Source organism: Suricata suricatta, chromosome 10 (genome assembly GCF_006229205.1).
Source record: "Suricata suricatta isolate VVHF042 chromosome 10, meerkat_22Aug2017_6uvM2_HiC, whole genome shotgun sequence".
NCBI classification, from domain to species: domain Eukaryota; kingdom Metazoa; phylum Chordata; class Mammalia; order Carnivora; family Herpestidae; genus Suricata; species Suricata suricatta.
Genome location: NC_043709.1, coordinates 115,502,571 through 115,522,903, shown reverse-complemented (window position 1 = coordinate 115,522,903; position 20,333 = coordinate 115,502,571). Strand labels below are relative to the sequence as shown.

General features: G+C 43.5%; 1 protein-coding gene across 1 annotated transcript in view; it reads left to right on the top strand.

Annotated features, from left to right (window-relative positions):
• CUBN (cubilin) overlaps positions 1-20,333 on the top strand; it is a 270,536-nt gene that overhangs the window by 96,013 nt on the left and 154,190 nt on the right. Inside the window, exon 27 of the mRNA XM_029955578.1 lies at positions 5,183-5,333. Within this exon, the coding sequence (XP_029811438.1) occupies positions 5,183-5,333 (151 nt within the window). The remainder of the gene's footprint in view (positions 1-5,182; positions 5,334-20,333) is intronic.

The window sequence follows — 20,333 nt, the reverse complement described above, 5'->3', positions numbered from 1 at the left end:
CAAGATTAGATTCTAAGCCGAGTTTAGGGCTGGACTGGACTGTGTATATACGTACAGCCTGATCACAATTAATATCTCTAGTGTGTTCTTAAAACAAAATTACTTCCTTGCTTCCATTTGAATATAACCTGTTGGTGACACTGGCCTCACAGAGCTAATCTGTGAATTCATTGAGCATAGGCCTCAGAAATTTTAAGTATGTTCTTTATACGGACTGGAATTTTTGTTCTCTATAAATATTAGGTGATTCTCTACTACCTCTAAAATTCTCCCTCATGGCAGATGGAATATTTTAATACATGTTAAACTTAAAGAATAACCTTATTTTTAAGGTTTTAAGGATTTGTAGTAGGAGGTGAACAAACATTTTATCCTGAAGCTTCTCCATATTTTTTTTTTAGTAGTATCTTCCCAAGAGCCCCTTGATTTAATTTCTCTATTTGGACTATATTTAATTCTTAAAACTAATGATCCACTATAAAGAAATTTTCTTTCAAAAAAATGTCAAAGAAATAAGAAAAAGTATGAATTAGAAAAAGTATGAATTAGATGCCAATCTAAAATAGAAAGAGCTGACTTTTAGTTATTACTCCCTGTAATTCTAAAATTAGTTTAGAAAAGAAGTATATCTATACATCGCATGCTTATATATATGAATTAATTACAATTTCATTCATTAAAGTCACAGGTTTCCAAGATCATAAAACAAATTTAGCAGCAAAGAAGTACTCCAAAAGCACATTTCTCTTCTGAGAGTTCTTGCCAATTCATAAAATTGATTCCCATTGAGAGAACAGGTCGAGGTTCCCATTAGCTGTTGCTGGGTTTCTCCGGACTGGAGTTCCAGGGTTCCTACAAAATCCTTACTCTTACAAAAATTCAACTCTGTCAGTAATGTAGCCTCGGTTTTGTATCTTCTACCTTGCCTGTATGGATCCTAGTAGTTCGAAGGAGTCCACGGATCATTTCACATTGCGCCTGGATTCTGAAGTCCCTGCTGGTGTAATAAACTAGGCATGTGCCAAAGGATCAAACCCATGCAAAGGAAGTTGATAGAAGTTGGTAAATGTGGCTGAGGCAAGAGATTTCCTTCCTCTCTGCGTGTCCACCTCAGGGTGGAGTGGGGGTGGGGAGACCTCTACCACATAAATCCTAAGTAAACAGTCTCCTTAGGAGAATAATTGAAAGGATTCACACAGGAGTTTGTGTACATACTTACATATTTACATCCAAACGGCCAACTCAGAAAATGGAAGCCACATTTCAGATATTTAAAAAACAACAAAGAACACCCGTCTCAACACAGTTAAATGAATTAGATCTGCATATTCAAAGAGAGACTCTCGACCTTTCTTTTCTTAATTTCTACTAGTTTCCTTTTGTGGACTTAATTCCAAGCTCAAGTAGCGTTCAGACCGAGTGGATCTGCAGGGTTTCCAAAAGCAGGGGAAATCATACCCTGCTCCGACCAAGGCAGCATGCTTGCCAGTAATGGCAGTGAGTCACAGCCGGAATGTCCTGTGGTTAACATTCTGCTCTGAAAACAGAATCAGGAGCAGCAGGCAACTACTGGTTTCCATGGCAACCAGTACTTGTGTACTTTGAACAATGACTGTTCCTTTTTGTGCGGTAAATTTACGCGGGAACCGGTGACGTTAGCCATCTGTGTGAATATAAACAAAAAAAAAACCACCCTGATTTAATTAAGTGTAAACTTTAGAAGGACATAAAGTTGGGGGGGGTTGGGGTATTTTTGTATAGAGGTATTGTTCTACACTAATTCATTCATTCATTTATTTGACATATTTAAGCATTTTCATCAATGTCTATTGGCTGTGTTTTTCAGTGCATCACTCTCTCCCCTCCAAAGGCCAAAAGAAACTAATTGTCATTCATCAGTGTTCCCCTACACACCCACTCCCTGTGCCCCTGCCCCCACCATCTCATTCACACTGTGTTCTTCACAAAGGACTGGGATTCAGGGGTCTCCTTCAGTGAGGTAATCCTATCCGGAAGGAAGAGAAAAAAATCCCCTCCAAGTCATGTGAAAATGTCAGCTTTCTTAACCTGGCTGAGCTGGGGAGGAAAGATACTGTACTACTTATGGCCTTGTGTCGAATCTAAGATATAGCTCCTCAAAATGTCACTACCTACCATTTCGGAAGACCTGTCAAGCTGAGAGCGGTTATGGTGGTAGAGAAACCTTACCGCGTGTTTTGTGGCATCAAGATGAAATAATGAAAGCTTTGGTCACTGAACTACAACCCAGAGTTAAGAATGAGCCTCCTGGAGTGGAAACTAGTGGAGTGCTTCTTGCTTATTATACCTCTGCTTGGGAACAGTATGTTTATTTTCATATTAATTAGTTTTGGATTGGAATTGGTACACTGGATTTAATAATAATTAAAAAAAAAACCCAAACTCTGAGGCTGGGATGAATACCCTACAGTGAAGCAGTAATTTAGGCATAAACAGATTGCAACATGGACCTCCTCCCCTGCTTGTACCTCCCGGCTCAGATCCGGGGACATGAGAACAGAAACCAAGGGCTTTGGTGTCCGCTCCACTTTTTGTGTTGCTTTATTCTTTCTCCCATTCTTTGCTCCCTTATTATGGCAGCTGTCACCTACCTAGCCTATGAGACACTTGCTAATTAATATACCTAGCAGAAGCAGCAGTGGTCTTAAAAAAGAAAAAGGAAGTTGAAGGGATAACCCTGAAAAATAAATTTCATCTTTATTCATTTGCTTCAAATGCTTGTTTCCCGCCTAAGGGTGAGTTATCTAATGCACTTCTGAGTTTCTCTCTTTAAATCTCTGCCAACCTTCCCCCAAACATCACAGGCATGTATGATGGATGACCAGCTACTTCTGAGAACTCCCTAAGACAGGCCAGGATTTAGAAATCTGTAATTTATTATGGCCTTGTGCAAGGCCCTTCCTGATCCCTGCTACCAGCCCTTCTCCAGAGCAGCCCACAAAGGATCCAGACTCTCTGTTGCCTCAAAGAAACATGCTGAGATTTAGGACTGAAAGACCCTAATATGTACCTAAGTATGCAGGATTCAAGTAATAGGGCAGATTAAGTCCCTCTGAAATAAATGCAGTTGTGGGGGAAATCATTGTGTTTGTTCCATTGTGTTTGTTCATTGAAGAGGGATTGGGAATCAGCCCTTGACAAAGCCCTGAACTAGGCAGAGGAGACTGAAAGAGGTGCTCTGCGCTCTTAGGAAAGCCATAATCAGGAGCAGAGATGACGCACACATGGCCGTAAGTAGAACATGGGAATGTAACCATTTTTACAAAGAAGCACAAGTAAAAAGCTGAGGGGCGTCAAAAGAAAGCTAATTCATGAGTGGCTCTAGGGATCAGGGGAGGCTCCGCAGGGGTGCTTTGTAGAATTTGGTCATAAAGTTTTCCATGCTCTAATCAATATGTTTCAAGCACTATATCATAACATTCCAGTAAATAAAAATTATTTGCCCAATTTGGAATTTACTGAATCCAGATGATACATTTACCTACGGACACACGCAAACACATGCACTCACACATACTCTGACATATGTGTGTACTCTACATGAGAATAATCAAGGACGTCCATTAGTATACGATCAGATATTTTCAATTTTGCTGTCATGGACAGTTCATCCCAAGGGTAACAAGAACAAAGCAGATAATAATGTGGACATTAGTAGAGGGAAAGAAATATAATGAATCACCTGAGTCACAGGAACCAATCTTTTTGGATTATCATTGTCTTTCCTGATTGAAAAGATACGGCAGAGAAGTTTATTTTTCTGGTTTAGAGGTATATATCTGATGAAATTAATAAATAAGGCAGCTAAAGTGTACGCGACAGAATATATAAATACCTCAATGGGAAAGTAAGCAAAGACCTCAGCAGAGAAGTACCAAGAGAAGAAATATAACTGCCCAGTAATATTTCTTCTTGAAATATAACTGCTTTCTTGAAAAACCTTCAACCTCAAAGTCACATAACTTGAGCCGATTGCAAAACCAAATTTTTCCTATCAGCATCAGCTCTCAAAACAATAGCAGTCATGGAGCACCTGGGTGGCTCATGAGGTTCAGTGTCCGACTCTTGATTTCAGTTCAGGTCATGATCTCACTGTCTGTGGGATCGAGCCCCGCATCGGGCTCTGTGCTGACAGCACGGAGCCTGCTTGGGATTCTTTCTCTCCCTCTCTCTTTCAACCCCTCTCCCATGCATGCATGTACGCATGCTTTTTCTCTCTCCGAAATAAATAAACTTTAAAAAAATAGCAGTCGTAATTGCCAAAGTCCCATTTTAGTAAACTGCTGGTAAACCTTGGTGTAAACTTTCTGGTAAGAGACTTAGTAATATAGATCAAGAACCATAAAAGATTATATTCTCTGATTCATTCTCCTTACAGGAATCTTTCCTGAGGGACGTCTGAAATATCAAAAAAATACTCATATTGGCAAAAAATTGGAAATGTCCTAAATGAACAACAGAGTATTAGTAGCACTTTATGCCACCAATAAAAATGTTTACACAGTCGTTACTGACATGCTTAGAAAAAAACAGGGAATGCACTTAAATGTATAGCCCAAACTCACACGCACACATATATACCTGGATACATATGTATATGTATGCATATACAAGCAATGAACAAAAATGTTGGCAAGAGAAACTTTTGGTATTAACAAAGTATTAACAGTAGTTATCTTCAGTGGAATTGAATTTTCTATGTTCCTTTTACATAGCTTTCTAAAATGTCTACGTTTTTATGATTAGTATTTATTAAAAATATATTTATTTTTCAATTATAAGACTGATATTCAGTGAGCATCTCTTATGTGCCATTAGTGCGTGAACATGCCTCATCTGGCCCACCATTTCCTTATTCTGTGCCTGGATTATACTTTCAGGGAACTCGCTAGGCCAACATAAAACCAAACATTCATATTTGGATTTCCAGATTTATTGGGCTTGGATTTATTGGGCATAAGACCCACTCTAGACAATCATCTACTTTCAATGCTTACGTGAAGCCTCCTTTGCTCAAACCACCTTAGCAGATGTGCCCTTAGCTTTGGCCAAGGAACAGCTTTGGTCACAGGAGCAGGCTCCTTTTTCCACCTGACACACCACGTGATATTTCGCACACTGGGAAGTTTCTCCTTGGTTTCAGCTCTATGACGGCCCCCAGCGGATGGGGCGCTACTGTGGAGCAGACGTGCCGCCCCCGGGGAGTACCGCAGGCTCCAAGCTTCACGTGCTGTTCCACACCGACGGGGTCGGTCACCGCGAGAGAGGATTTCAGATGCAGTGGTCCGTTCACGGTAAGTCCTGTTCTGATCTCAGTTGTATTAGATGCTTGCTATTGGACTAAGAATTCTTCCTTTTCCAGCTCTCGCTTTGGAAATGACCCCACCACAAATAATGGGGCCCGGGTCATAATCTCTTGCAAGGCCTTGGGAACCTTCCTCAGATGCTGGAGGCTCTGGGAGGGTTCATCCCTGTAGGGTTAAGAGAGGACAGCACTTGGAGAGCTACCGAAGTCCGTGTGACAATAAATCACCGAAGAGAAAGGAGGGAGCAGAGTGGAGTTTCTGGCGGGAGGACCTGTGCGTGGGCGTGGCAAGCAAATTGCAAGATGGCATCTGAGTCTCCTGGGCAGGGTTGGGGGGGGGGGAGTGTAATTCCAGGCTTATTCTCACATTAGCAGGGAAGGAATGGTGGAGATACAAGGGCAAGAATGAGGCAGGCCGAGAGAGAAGGGGAAGGGCAAGCCTTGGGCTGAAAGGGGAGCAGGAGTAGAGGGCTCATGAGCACTAAGCCAGCGTGTGTGTTGGCATCCGCCACAGAGGAGGGCCGGCCACCTACAAACTGGTGCTTCAGAAAGCAGGTAGGAACAATCCTTCCTTTGAGGATGACAATTCACATCTAACATGAGTTCTAAAACTTGCAGAGTGGCCTCATGTGGCCCAGTCTAAAGGGAGTAGGCCCCAGAGGGGTGATTCTCAAGATGTGGTCCCCCAAGGGCACCTTCAGCATCACCAGGAACTTGTTAGAAATACAGATTCTTGAGCCCCATCCCAGACTTTTGGAAGCCCAATAATCTGTCTTAACTAGTCTCCCTGGTGATTAAAGCTTGAGAACCACTCTCCTAGAGTGATCCCCTGAAAAATATAGTGCTTGTACAGGATGCCTGGGTGGCTCAGTCTGTTAAATGTCCGACTTTGGATCAGATCACGATCTCACAGTTTATGAGTTCAAGCCCCACATCAGGCTCTATGTTGGCAGCTCAGAGCCTGGAATCTGCTTCGGATACTGTGTCTCCTTCTCTCTCTCTCTCTCTCTCTCTCTCTCTCTCTCTCTCTCTCTCTCTCTGCCCCTCCTTGCTCATTCTCTTTCTCTCTCTCTCTCTCAAAAATAAATAAACAGGTGGCGCCTGGGTGGCTCAGTCGGTTGAGTGTCCGGTTTCAGCTCCGGTCATGATCTCGCGGTTCGTGGGTTTGAGCCCTGCATGAGGCTCTGTGCTGACAGCTAGCTCAGAGTCTGGAGGCTGCTTCAGATTCTGTGTCTCCCTCTCTCTCTGACCCTCCCCTGCTCACGCTGTCTCTCTCTCTCTCAAGAATAAATAAAACATTAAAAAAATCTTTTTAAATAAATACATAAACAAATAAACATTAAAAAATATAGTCCTTCTGAATATTATAGTAGCAGTTCTCAGCCAAGGACTTAGGGCTCACTGGTAGAGTTGTGATATTATATGAGGAATCACGCACACACATCTAAGCGGTGGCCTGACTGTCAAAGTTGGGGGGAGCCCAAGGTGAACACACATAAATGTGTATGGTGGCTGACTCTTGAGGGTCGTTAAATCATAATCCATTTATTATATGAATTGTAGCATTATACATACAGGAGTACCCTTATTATACACTTGAGTGTTAGATATTCTGTTAATATGAACTGGAGAAAGAGTGTATTTCTCTTAAAAAAATACAAGTGTGGGGCTCTCAGCATTTAAGTATTCAGTGGTACTCCACAGAGCTACATATAGCTTGAAATACAGATCATGAATTCCCAAAGCGAATGAGCTATGATAATTAAGCCGGTGGGAGTTCTGGACTGTTCTCTGCATCAAGTGGGTAGATTTGACCTTGGAATATCAAGTTATTGATCTGTTAAGTTGAAGGGACTGGATTGATTTATCTATATAATATAGTCCATCTCTAGCATTCTGCGATTCAGAAAATAACGTGATACTAAGGCAACTAGAGACAGTGTGAAAAGACCTAGAAGAAACAGGAGTGTCTTGGGAAATGACCCAGGTTTTCAAGGTCTGGGCATATTTTCCAGACAGTGCTTCTTAGACGTGTGTGTGTGTGTGTGTGTGTGTGTGTGTGTGTGTTTGTGTGTGTGTGTGTGAGACTCCTTGTATAATATCGCAGAGATCTTGTTAAAATGCAGAGTCTGATACAGGAGGCTGAGGTATTTCTAAAAAAGCTCCCAGGTCGTGCTGATGTTGCCACTCTGTACACTTTGAGGAGGAAGGTGAGAGCAGATGTTAAGGCTGGAGAAAGAAAATGGTAGAAAGCATCTCCGGAGACTAGAGAAAGCTTGTCAGGGGTTTCAAGGCCTCATTGGACTAACAGCAGGAAAATCTCATTCGTCTGTCTGTGACAGGAGGATATGAACTGGGGCCTCTGAGAGAAAGAGCCTTAGAGCTTCAGAGATCCAAAAACGAGACCGCTGTCGTGTGAGACAGAGGCTGGAAAGGGAGAAATGGTAACCGGGTGGCTGAGGCTCAGGGCCTAGGGAAGTGGTCCTCAACCCTAGCTACACATTGGAATTGCCTGGGAATTTCTAGGAGAGCCCATGCCTGGGTTTCAACCTTCAGAGATAGGATTCACTTAATCCTTGGTGGGACCCTGATGATTGCTAATTTAACCCCCCCCCACCCACCCCCCGCCAAGGGATCTGCCTTGCCTGTGGGATGGAGGGCTTCAGGAGCAGTGAGTTTGCTGTTGCTGGTGATATCTTTCTTCTCAGTGGGTTGCTTCCTCTCCCTTCCAGGCTCTTCTATCTATCCTGCCTCAAGGCCACACTAAAAAGTATGATTTCACGGACATTACTGGCCACACTGTATTACTGTGTCACTGGATTCTTCCAACTGACATGCTGGACATGGTTGAATCCTCTGCTGAAAGCTTTGAGTTTTTGTTGGAAAATTTTTTTTCTACTAACTCTATTTTGCATCTGTCTTCTTTTGGAAAGGTCAAAGACACTCTCTGTCTATTCTCTTTTCCTGTTTACTATTTCACAACTTTCTCCCAATTACAGAAAACCTGCTAAGCTTGGAATCAGAGTTGTACAGCAAAGTTCTCATAGCTGGGACCAGAACTGAACTTTTATTTGTTTGTTTAACTCTGTGCTGCCCATTATATATAAATTACACTTCAAAAGAATCTTCTTTTTTCATTTTAATGATTATTTATTTATCTTGAGAGAGAGTACTAGCAGGGGAGGGGCAGAGAGAGAGAGAGAGAGCGAGAATCCCAAACAGGCTCCGAGCTATCCGCAGAGTCCAACACAAGGCCTGATCCCATGAATCATGGGATTACAAAATGAGTCGAAATAAAGAGCAGGGTACTTAATCAGCTGACCCATCCAGCTGCCCCTGAAAGAACTTTCTGGAAGGGGATTGTTAGTGGCCTAGATCAGTGCAAAATTAACTATCATATACTATAATTATACAGCGCTGCGTGTACTCAGAGTTCCTGCTCTGCATTGATATGGTCTTTAGCTTGAGATCGCCTGAGGAGAGAGGTCAACAGAAAAGACAAAGGTGAGAGCCAGGGAAGAGTTCTTTGATGGGAGACCTCCCGCCCTTCTTGCCCAGCAGGTAGACTGGAGACATAAATCTGATGGCACAGCCATCTATGTGTTCAGGCCCCATGGTGGGGCTGGGGCCAATGCGTGACTCCCGTGCGCCGGCCTGGTTCCTGGTTTTGTAGAGCTTACAGGTGACTGTCACAAGCAGTCGCCAAGCAATGAGCTCACAAGTCAACATAAAATCAAAAGTGTGGTAAGGGCCATGGGAGCACAGAAAAGGGAATTTGATGCAGACAGGAGATCAGAGAAGTCCTGAGTGAAAATAGGGCCTGTGAACTAAAATCTAAGACTGAGCAGGCGTTACAGAGGCAGACAGGAGAAGGAAAAGGAGTCCCAGCAGAAGAAGGTCCTAGTGGCGGCAGAGCGAAGGCTAAGTGTGAGGGACCCCAGGCTTGGGGTGGCCAGAGTCTTAGGTCAAGGGCAGGAGTGCTGGAGCGCTGACCACGGCCACCCATTCAGGTCACTCACAGCTAGGGGCTCAGGCAGGGATGGGGCCACACCCTCTCTGTCCCTAAGTCTTCAGGTTTTGGAGGAAGGAGTTCTAATAAGACCTTGAAGCCCTAAAGCAACTTGGTATGTTGCGGGATTCGAAATACAAACTAAGATACAAATACAAATGAATACAAGAGACACAAATGCAAAATCCGAGGCACGTTTAAGAACCGGTCTCGGTGTTGAATTAGGATGGACGCATCCTTGAGCATGCTTGTGCACATGCGCGGGCCTGTGTGAATGCATTCAAGAAGATCGTCTCCGCACAGCCCCTGCCTCTGTCTCAGAGTGAGGAGCGCATGTCCGGGGCCCAGGACACCCAGCCTGACACTAGCCCTGAGGTTCCTTTTCCTTCGCTGGCCGGAGGGATGTGCCTTTAACCTTGCCCCCCACCCCCCACGCCTCTTTTCGTTTGAGATGTCTCATTTCAGGCTCTTGCCCCCTGCGCCCTAGCTCTTTTCCAAACTGTGCAGTAAGAACCTCCGAGTGCTTTGCACTGGGAATTCAGAATCAACACTGACCTCATTTCCTGAGCTTCACTGCTTAGGGAGAACGCCCCCCACCCCCAACACTTCATTTATTTTGCCAGTTAATAAATAAGCCTGTTTCCAAAATGTGCTCCTTTGTCAACTGCGCACATCTACTATTTGCTTTGAGAATGTGGATCTACAATCAGGCTTTATCCGTGGCTCCAAATTTAAAGCGGCTCTGCAGATGGGAGATTAAGCTGCACTGCCTTGCCTTTATGCAAACCATCAAAGAGAATCCCACTCTGGAAAGAAAGAAGTGGCCACAGTTGCCCTGCTTGGCTAAATGGTTCACGTATTCAGTGTTGACAGCATTGTCCAGGGGCTGAATTCGGCCTGGGGGGCCTCCATCCGAGATGCAGAAGTCTCTGCAAGCTGTGTGAATAGAGGCCTCCCGCCTGGTGCATCCCCCTCACCCCTCCGGCCGGCCTTCCCAGGGGCCCTCGCTCAGGGGGCAGTGGACTCCGGCGCACAGACAAGGGCAAGGCGCTTTGTGGGTGAAAAAGTGACATTTGCGAAGGAGAGGACCCCTCAGCTGGGAATAGCAGGGGAAGGGCTAAGTGGCATGTGATTGGGCAGTGATGTCACCCTGCTTTTTCACAAAGCAAAGTGTGGCCTTTTCTTTGGGGAGATGGAATGACATCAGCCTCTCCAATGGGGGCTGATTCCATTTTACCTTCTTTTCACCTCTTAACGGGATTTCCCAAGGCTTGAGGGTTTCAGAAATTGGCTGGGGGGAAACATTTAAACCACCTTATCAAGGTCCTCCATGGCTGGCTTGGTTTGAACGGGAGCCGGGGCCTTCTGGAGTGCCTGGGGACGTGTAGCAACATATGAAAGGGCTTTAAAAAAAGTATTTTTAGAACCCTGGCAAAGGCGCTCCATGAGGTCAGCAGTGTTTCCCTCTTCTTCTCCTTCCCTCACAAGGTCTTTTCAGTGGTCTTTGTTTACTCTGGGTCTCTCAGGCGAATTCCCTCTCATTGGCAATCTTTTATTCCTTTTGTGACTTGGAGTACGTGTGCTGGTGTTTCTGGGCGGTCCGCCCTTTGAGGACAAAGGTTTTATCTCTTGTGATAATATGATCCATTTGCCTTCTATGCGAATGGTGGGTCATCCCTCTTAGTGCGTGAAGGTGAGTAAACCTGGCTTTTTGTTTTATTTTGTTTCCTTTAAAGTTTATTTATTTATTTTGAAAGAGAGAGAGGAGAGTGAGAGAGAGAGCAAGCAGGGGAGGGGCAGAGAGAGGGGAGGGAGAGAGAATGGATCCAAGAAGGCTCTGTACTATGAGCACAGAGCACGATGTGGGGCTTGAACTCACGAACTCTGAGATCATGACCTGAGCCAAAATCAGAGGCTTAACTGACTGAGCCCCCCAGGTACCCGAAACCTGGCTTTTCAAGGCAATCCGGGCCTGCTTTTCAAAGAACAGACCGTTTGTAATCGTGCTCATGTCGTAGTGATCGCGCACAGCCTCTGTAAACAGGAATTTATCAAGATCTTGTTTCTCATTCCTTCAACCTACCAGCCAACCAACCAGCATGTATTTCTCTTACTATCAGGCTCTGGGAGTGATGTTGAGAATATAGAGAGTGCATTAGTTCGCTTGGGAGGCCATAGAACATATGACAGACTGTGCAGGTTTACAAAGCAGAAACTTAACTTCTTATAGTTCCGGAGGCCTGAAGTCCAAGATCAAGGTGCTGGGCCCTGAGGCCTCCCTGCTTGCTGGCAGATGGCAGCCTTCCCGCTCTATCCTGTCACGGCCTTGTCCCTGTAAGCACACATCCTGGTACCTCTCCTGTATCCAGATTTCCTCTTCGCATCCGGACATGAGTCAGACTGGGTTAGGAGCCACCCTGAGGGGCCTCATTTTGACTTAATCACCTCTATAATGGCTTTATGTCTGAATATAGTCATATTCTAGGTACTGTGGGTTAGGACATCAATACATGAATTTCAGGGGAGACAGCTCAGCCCGTAACGGCAAAGAAGGAGAGAGCATCCTTAACTTTAGGGAATCAGTCATCTAGTAGGGGAGATAAATTAAATCAGCTGTAGAAATAAATCCATAATCCATGATGTGTTGGGAGCAGAGGAAATGGGGGATGGCCTGAGGGAGTTTGAGAGTCTCTCCAGACAGCTTTGGTGCTTGAGGGTTTTTTTTTTTATGTTTATTTATTTTTGAGAGAGAGACAGAATGTGAGCAAGGGAGGGGCAGAGAGAGAGGGAGACACAAAATCCAAAGCAGGCTTCAGGCTCTGAGCTGTCAGCACAGAGCTCAACACGGGGCTCAAACCCATGAACCGTGAGATCAGGACCTGAGCTGAAATTGGACGCTTAACTGACTGAGCCCTCCAGGCGCCCCTTAAGCTGACTTTTAAAGAATGAGCAAGAATTGATCAGTCAGACAAATAGCAGGGAGGCTTGGGATAGCACCACAGTTTTATAACAGGCAAGTGTTTCAGCTAGAGCACAGTTTCTCAATGTCAACCCCAAGGACGTGAAAATTGGTTCTTGGGAGAGTGAAAAAAATTTCCTACTTAACAGATAAACCTCAGATATGTATCATATATAACATATAGTTTATCTGTAATGTTAACAATCCATGGCAGAGAACTTGGGAAAAAATATCTAGGAAGGTTCCCTACAAGGGCAATAATGAACAAACAGTGGGGAAACACTAAGCTACAGGGAGCAGCGGGGGTGGGGTGGGGGGATGTGGTCAGATATCAATTGATTAGCACCGTTGCAAGAAATTGGATTTTATTTCCTGTGGTCCATCCGAGCCTTGCCCCTGCATGATGAAGAAATTCACAACAGTCTGGAGGTATGATGTTCGCAGTGAAAGTGGTTTTATGAATTGTGGTCAGCAGAGATCCAGGGCACGCTCACAAGTCGGGGATGTGAATCACACCGTCTGGTCCTAATGTCAGGCAGAGGCCTTTCTCTCTGCTGGTGACGAATTACTTTCATAACGTTATTTCCTGTTGGGCGGTGATAGATATAATGTCGCAGAGAGAAACTCGTTAAAACGCCTGTCCCTGTCTGCCTTTAAAGTGGCCTCACTGACAATCAAGAATGTGCCTTTTATTCAGTACACAGTCTCTTGGTAAAGACATATGGGTAAAAACCTAGACTCCTGTGATTGTCTTATGCTTTGCTGTGATATAAGACAAATCCTGTCCAGTTTAGGTAGAAATTTAAGTCAAAGAGATGCTTTTAAGAAACATTAGTTCTGCTTAAGTTAAAAGTTATTTCCCCAAACACTGACTAGTCTTTCTTTTACATTTATACGTGTTCTATCCTATCCTGCTTACCTTGGCTAGTTCAGCCTGTTTGGTATTTGGAACTTTTGTCTTTGTCACCCACAGCAAGTCTTTGTCAACTTCTGTCACCCACAGCAAGTGAAAAGTCTTAGTGCAGAACCAAGCGCAGATTTCTGCATTATGATACATGGTCTGATTTTTATTTATGGCAAATTCTCATAAATCTTTTTTGCAAAGCAGCTCTTAATGGAGGATGCTAATTTAAAAAAATCAGTTTACACATTAACTCACATTTGTTAAATTGGGATAATCATTTGCTAAAAAAAAAAAAAAAAAAAAAATCAGGCCTCTCCTTTTGCATTGGCTTCAGAGCTTTACCAGCAAAGGTCCTCGTAGTCTGAGACAGCAGTAAACATACGCAGACATTTCAGAATGAGTGGAAAAGCTAAATCCTGACATTATGTGCCTCCTTGACAACAGAAAATACACATACACACAGTTGACCTTCACTTCATGTTGGCTCTCAGTCTTGCAACCAGTGAGGGCCTTGTGAGAACCTTGCATCCCAACTCCCATGTCCCTGCTATTTGAAAAAACTTTGAGTTCTATTTCTATTGCTACTCTTTGAGGCAGTTATAAAAAGAAAAAAAAAATAACCCCCTAACAACCATGACCTTCCCACATCATATATTGCACAGTTTATAATAGTCCTTCAGATTTGGGCCAAAGGAAGGGCTTTCTCGAATCTTCTATTTGTGTTCTTGTTCCCTGGCAACAACATCCCTGATAGATATTGCACATACTTTCCAGGGGATTCCACACCTTTTCATACAACATGAAAACAGAAACCACACTTTTTTCTTTTTTTCGCAGTTTCAAATTTTGTGGCAGCCAAAAATGACTAACCCAACACAGAACAAACACAATGTTCAGTGTAGAACATTAAGTTTTGTCCCCCGAGGTTTCTCCTTTTGAGCATTTACTTAAATATTGCCATATTTGTCTGTGGCATTATCTATCCAAAGACTTACTTTATTTTTATGCCGCTGGGTACTCAGAGAAACTAGGGCCAGCTTTCAGTGGGATTGATTCATCGCACGACGAAGAATGAATCTCTGGTGTAGGGTAGTGACAACATTCTACAAGATTTAATAAAATTTTATATTCTCTATACAAGTCATGACATTAATATATTTTGTTCCTGATTTTTTCTCCCAGTTATACCCAGAGACTACAAGCTCAATAATATATAGATTTTATACTTTAATGTAATTTTAAATTTATTTGAAGATTCTCTGATAAAAATAAACCACATTGCCATATAAAGAATGAACGAAAACGTGTTTTAAATGCTTCATGCATTAATTCAATTGACATCTCATTTATTATTGATGAAGCAAGTAATTATTTTAAAACTGTTGATGTTGTTTTGAAAATGTTGATGTGATCGCTCTACAAAAGGATATTTACCATGTGGTGAGCCCTCTGATTAGTGCTTTAAATATTATCTCATGTTTTGTCCAATGATTCTCTGATGTGAACACCATCAGTCCACATTATGGATAAGAAAACCATGGATAAGGGGTACCTGGGTGGCTCAGTCAGTTAAGCGTCCGGCTTCAGCTCAGGTCATGATCTCATGGTTCATGGGCTCGAGCCCCACGTTGGGCTCTGTGCTGATAGGCAGCTCAAAGCCTGGAGCCTGCTTCAGATTCTGTACCTCCCTCTCTCTGTGACCCTCCCTGGCTCGTGCTGTCTCTCAAAAATAAATAAAAAATATTAAAAAGAAATTAAAAACATAAAAAAAAAAACCATGGATAAGAACAAGGAGTCTTAGAGAAGTTAAGCAAATTCCTCAAACTCACAATTCCAGGAAGCAATGGAATCAGGACAGCAAACCTGTGTGGCATAGAACTCCAAAGCCAATGTTTTAAGTAGCTACACTCTGGGGTGCCTGGGTGGTTTGGTTGTTTAAGTAGCCAACCCTTGATCTGGGCTCAGGTGATCATCTCAAGGATTGTGAGTTTGAGCCCCACATCAGGCTCCTGTGCAGACAGCGCAGAGCCTTCTTGGGAGTCTCTCTCTCTCTCTCTCTCTCTCTCTCTCTCTCTCCCTCCCTCCCTCCCTCCTTCTTTCTCTCTCTCTCTCCCTCTCTCTCTGCTCCTTTTTTGCTCTCTCTCTTTCTCTCTCAAAATAAATAAACTTAAAAAAAAAAGATTAAACAGCTGCACTCTGCCTACTTAGCAAGCAAGTTTTCCCTGTAACTTTCCACTGCAGAAAAGATTAAGCTATATTGCAATGCAGAGATGACCAGAGTTTATAGCAGGTAATTTTGTAACTAAATTCCCACTGAGGATAATGAATGTTTTAAAATGAACATATATGCTCTTCCCCAAGTAAATAATATTCTGGTTCCAAGGCCTCTCTACTAAATTGCACAATTCCTTTTTTCTTCGGGTTCAAGTAGCAGTAATGGGGGGAAGCGTATTACTTAGCAAATGACTAGTTCAAACTGGCTGTTATTTGTCCCTCCACACTGTATCTGCTTTGTTACTCATTTAGAGATACTCTTGCTTTGGAGTTGCTACATACGGTTGATGGAATCATATGCTTCTGAGCTGGGATCGACCACAGAGATCATCTAATCTGTCACCGTGGTTTAGTTGCCCACACTAGTTTACAAGAGGAATTTTATTAATATTTTAATTTTTATTAATGTTTTAAGTTTATTTTTGAGAGACAGAGAGAGACAGTGCGAGGAGGGGAGGGTCAGAGAGAGAGGGAGACACAGAATCCGAAGCAGGCTCCAGGCAGAGCCCAATGCGAGGCTCGAACCCACGAACCGTGAGATCATGGCCTGAGCCAAAGCCGGATGCTTAACAGACTAAGCCACCCAGGCGCCCCAAGAGGAATTTTATTAAAGTGAAGAGTGAAAGGACAGCTGGCCCCAAAATAGCTTGGTTTGACTGGAGATCAGCAATGGGGGACAGAGTGGAGCCCCTGATTTGGTGAATGTAGAAACCCAGCCCGAGAAAGTTCTGCCCTCCTGCAGGGAAGCTTCCTGACCAGGCTGAATGCCCAAATCAGCATTTGCCCTGCAAGTGGACCACACACTTTGGTATCACAACTGAAAATGATCCACGGAGCAGGGATGGTTAGAGGACACGACCACCATTGCCATAGTGCTCCCTCCCCCATCTGCCCGTCCGTCCGTATGGAGCACCCTCACTGTGCAGGAGAGGTTGGGGGTTGAGGAAGGAGAGAGAGAGAAATGGTCGTGAACGTGATGCAGAGCCCTGGCGGGTGTGTGTGTGTGTGTGTGTGTGTGTGTGTGTGTGTGTGTAGTCTCCTGAACTTTTCCCTGTAAGGATACTGAGGACCAAAACAGGATTAGAGTGAATACTTTTAAATAGAAGTATGAGTGTTGAACTTGGAAAATCACCTCAAGGGAACACATTCCTTCAGTCTTTGTCTATGTGGGGGATTTCGAAAAGGAGCTACTAGGAGCCTTAGGCAGGATTACTTATATATTTTTGAGGGGAAATGAGTCCAGTTGCCTTGGTCTCATTTCATTTCCTAGGAAGATATTTTATACTATTTTTATGTTTTGTTCAGAAATCTTCAATAATTTAAAAAATGTGTGAGAGAAAAGGATTGAGTGAGTGAGCGACTTCTCCTGAATTGTAAGTGAAGAATTGTTCCTGAGAAACCATTGTTTAATTTGGCTGGAATGAGTAGATTAGGAAGAAAAAGGTCATAGTTAATCAAAATGAAAAGATGACGAGATTGCCTATACTTCTCTGGGTCAAAATGAAAGATTTTTATCCTTTCATGTCCAGGAAATTAAAATTTATACTATGTGAAAAGTCCCTAAATACGGCTCCACTGGGTTCGTTTCTCTTTAATGGTGTACTAAGGCGAAATACTTCAATATTCAGCTACGGGATGTCTCAGAGTCAGATAGCTATGATAATCTTAATTTGGAATACTTCTATGACATCTTATATAGTCATTTAAAAGCCATTTTGAAACTGTGGACACACTCAAGTTTGAGCTTCTTGCATCTGTTTTCCAGGTCATTAACTTCATGGTGTGATTTTATTCTTTCTCTCTCTTTTTTCGTCCCTGCTGTTGAAAAGAGAGAACTCTACTGCTGTATGGAAATCAGCCAGACAATTGATTATCATTGATTATCTCAGAGTCTGGAGTTGAGATAAGGTCCTTATGGAAGGGGAAACTTTTTAAACCTTACTGATTCCCTGGTGCTAAAAATCATTATTCTTAGCTCTTGGCTTTGCTTTACTCCTAATGTGATACCGAGCCCTAAGTCTGTCTGTTGCTTCCTCAACAGTAGACATTCCTGAGTCTGAATGTTTGTGTTGTCTCAAAATGCATGCATTGAACTTACTACCTAAGGTGATAATATTAGGAGGTGGGGCCTTTGGGGGGGTGATCAGGTCATGAGGGGTCTGGGATTAGTCCTAAGTGTTCCTACTGCCATGTGAGGTTGGCGTCCCAAAAAAAGGTCCTCACCCAACCATGAGGGTGCCCTGATTTCAGACCTCCAGCTTCCAGAACTGTAAAAACGAAATTCCTGATGTGAGTTTGGCCACCCTATCAGGAAAACAGTGGGGGTAGATTAGCTTTCCTAAGGCTCATGTAACAAAAAACCACCAACTGAATGACTTCAAACAAGAAGTTATTTTCAGACTTCCAAAAGTTAGAAGTCCAAACCACAGGTGTCAAGAGGGCTGCTCCTCCAAAGGCTCTAGGGAAGAGCCTTTACCTCTTTCTCTTCTGCTGGTGGCTGGCAATCCTTGGCTTCCCTTAGCTTCTAGATGCATAACTCCAATCTCTGTGTCCCTTTGGCCTTCTTCTTTCTGTGTCCAGTTTTGCCTCTTCCTAGGAGGACACCAATTATATTAGCTTTCACCCCCCTCTAATCCAGGGTGACCCTTATCTTAATGCAGTAACATCTGCAAAGACCCTAGATCCAGGTCACATGCACACGTTCCAGGTAGATGTGATGTCCGGGGGACACTTTTCACCCTTGCACACGGGCTTCTGCAGAAGACTTTCTCCTCTCTTGGAATCCCCATGCTCTGTCTTCTTTCTTCTTCCTGTTCTCAGGAGAATTTCACGTTCCTTGGTCTTTCTGTTACCCGATCTTCTTCTCTGGTTTTGTCTGTGATTGCTTGATCTTGTGCTAACCCACAAAATCCTCCAGAAAATGAATATGCACATCCTTAAGATCAGATCAGATCCTGAAAATCAGGTGGATTCTAGGGGCTCCACCCTTGGCCTTGTCACCAAAGAGTCTGGTGATCAGATTTTCCTGTTTTTCTCTTAGTAGGATAGGTACCTACCATTGCCTTTTCCCTGCATTCCCGGAGAACAGCATCCACTTTTCGACTACTGAGAAATCAACTGGTAAAATCAGACCAGGAATTGCTGACTTTTTGCGGTTCTTCTACATGTCATAGTCACCTGTGAACGGCTTTGGCCATTCGAGGGCGCTCACATTTCTGTCTACCTCTGCCTTCTACCCCATCCTTAAATTTGTCTGGCCAAAATTGCTGTAACTACATTATTTGCATATCTCACAGATAAAACAGAAGTGAGGCCTCCATAGTCCAGGGAGCAGTTCAACCTTGCCTTGGGTTGGACCATCCCCAGATTCGGAGCTCCTCAGTTACCATTTCACATCACACCTGCCCCACCAGAAGAATTCTTGTTGGCAACTTCTTCCTGTGACCGCACCGCCTGCACATACTGCCCGCTAGCGTGTCAGAGGGGAATCGGGCGACCCAGTGAGGCACCTCTCGCGGCATTATCGGAGGAACATTTTACATTTTAAATTATAATAAAACAATTAAAATAGATATCAGTCATTTTAATGAAGTGTGTGGAGCATCATGGATTATTGTTTAAAGTTTATTTTTTACTGTATTTTGGCTTTTCAGCTGCTTTTTAACATTGACCCCTGGCTTCTCAGGTGGTTCCCTCAGAAATTTAAGGATGAAGATGTGAAGACGTCCTGTTTGGATCTGCTCTCTGTTCCTTTTCTTGCAGCCTTGCTGGGCCTTGAACACGCCAGCTCCACACTGACAGCCCTCCCAGTGGTATTAGTTTATGGAAAATAGCTTCAGGGAAATGCCGAGCGTAAAGGAGCGACTACATTTGAGCAATTGTAGGGAAACACAGAAAGAGCTTTAAAAACGTCGTATCTGTGATTTCACTGTTTCAAGTGCTGGTTTGCTTTTATGAGAACTTTTTTATTTAAAAACAACAACTCAGAACCTTGGGGAGGGAGCCTACATAGCTAATGCTTCATTTTTATGTGTGCATTATGGAATTTTATAACTTGCTTGTTTTCGACCAAGAAGAAAAAAAAAAGCCAACCAGGGTTAGCCAAGTCCTTGTATGAAAAAGATTTAAATTATCTTCACAAGTAACCAGGTTTAGCAGCAGGTTTTAACTCTTCCTTGTTAGGAGTTCAGTAGACCAACGTGCTTCCTGCTGATAAGGTAAGCACTTCCTCTCAGCTGATGACTGGGAGTTTGGAGGACAAGAAATCAAATAGATTATCAGTCACCAGTGCTAAAAGTTTTTGAAAGATTAACTAATTACAGCTGAAAAACATGTGATGCTCTGTGGGACCTTATTTTATTCCAGTTCAGCTGATGTCTAATGACGTTAATGTATTAGATTTCATCAGATCTGCCTCACGTTAAGTGAAAAGTTTTTACTTCATTTATTTTTTTTCAGGTTGCTGTGGTGATTTTCCCGTTTCTGTCTGTGGTGACAGACAGAACAGTAAGGAGGGTGGTGTTCAACACTTGCTATTTCAGCGCCTTTGGGCTCAAGTGCCCAACAAGGCCCAGTGGAAAGAACACAGAACTAGGAGTAAGGGGCCAGGGGTCAGGGAGAGATGGACAGAGACGGTGGGGGGTGGCCTCAAATGTGCCCTTCACAAGGGGAGCTGCAAGTCCAGCCCTCTGGAGCCTCACTTTGCTCAACTCCAATGTTTCTTTATTTTTGAGAGAGTGTGAGCAGGGGAGGGGCAGAGAGAGAGGGGGACAGATGACAGCAGTGAGCTCGATGCAGCACTTGAACTCATGAACCATGAGATCATGACCTGAGCCACAGTGGG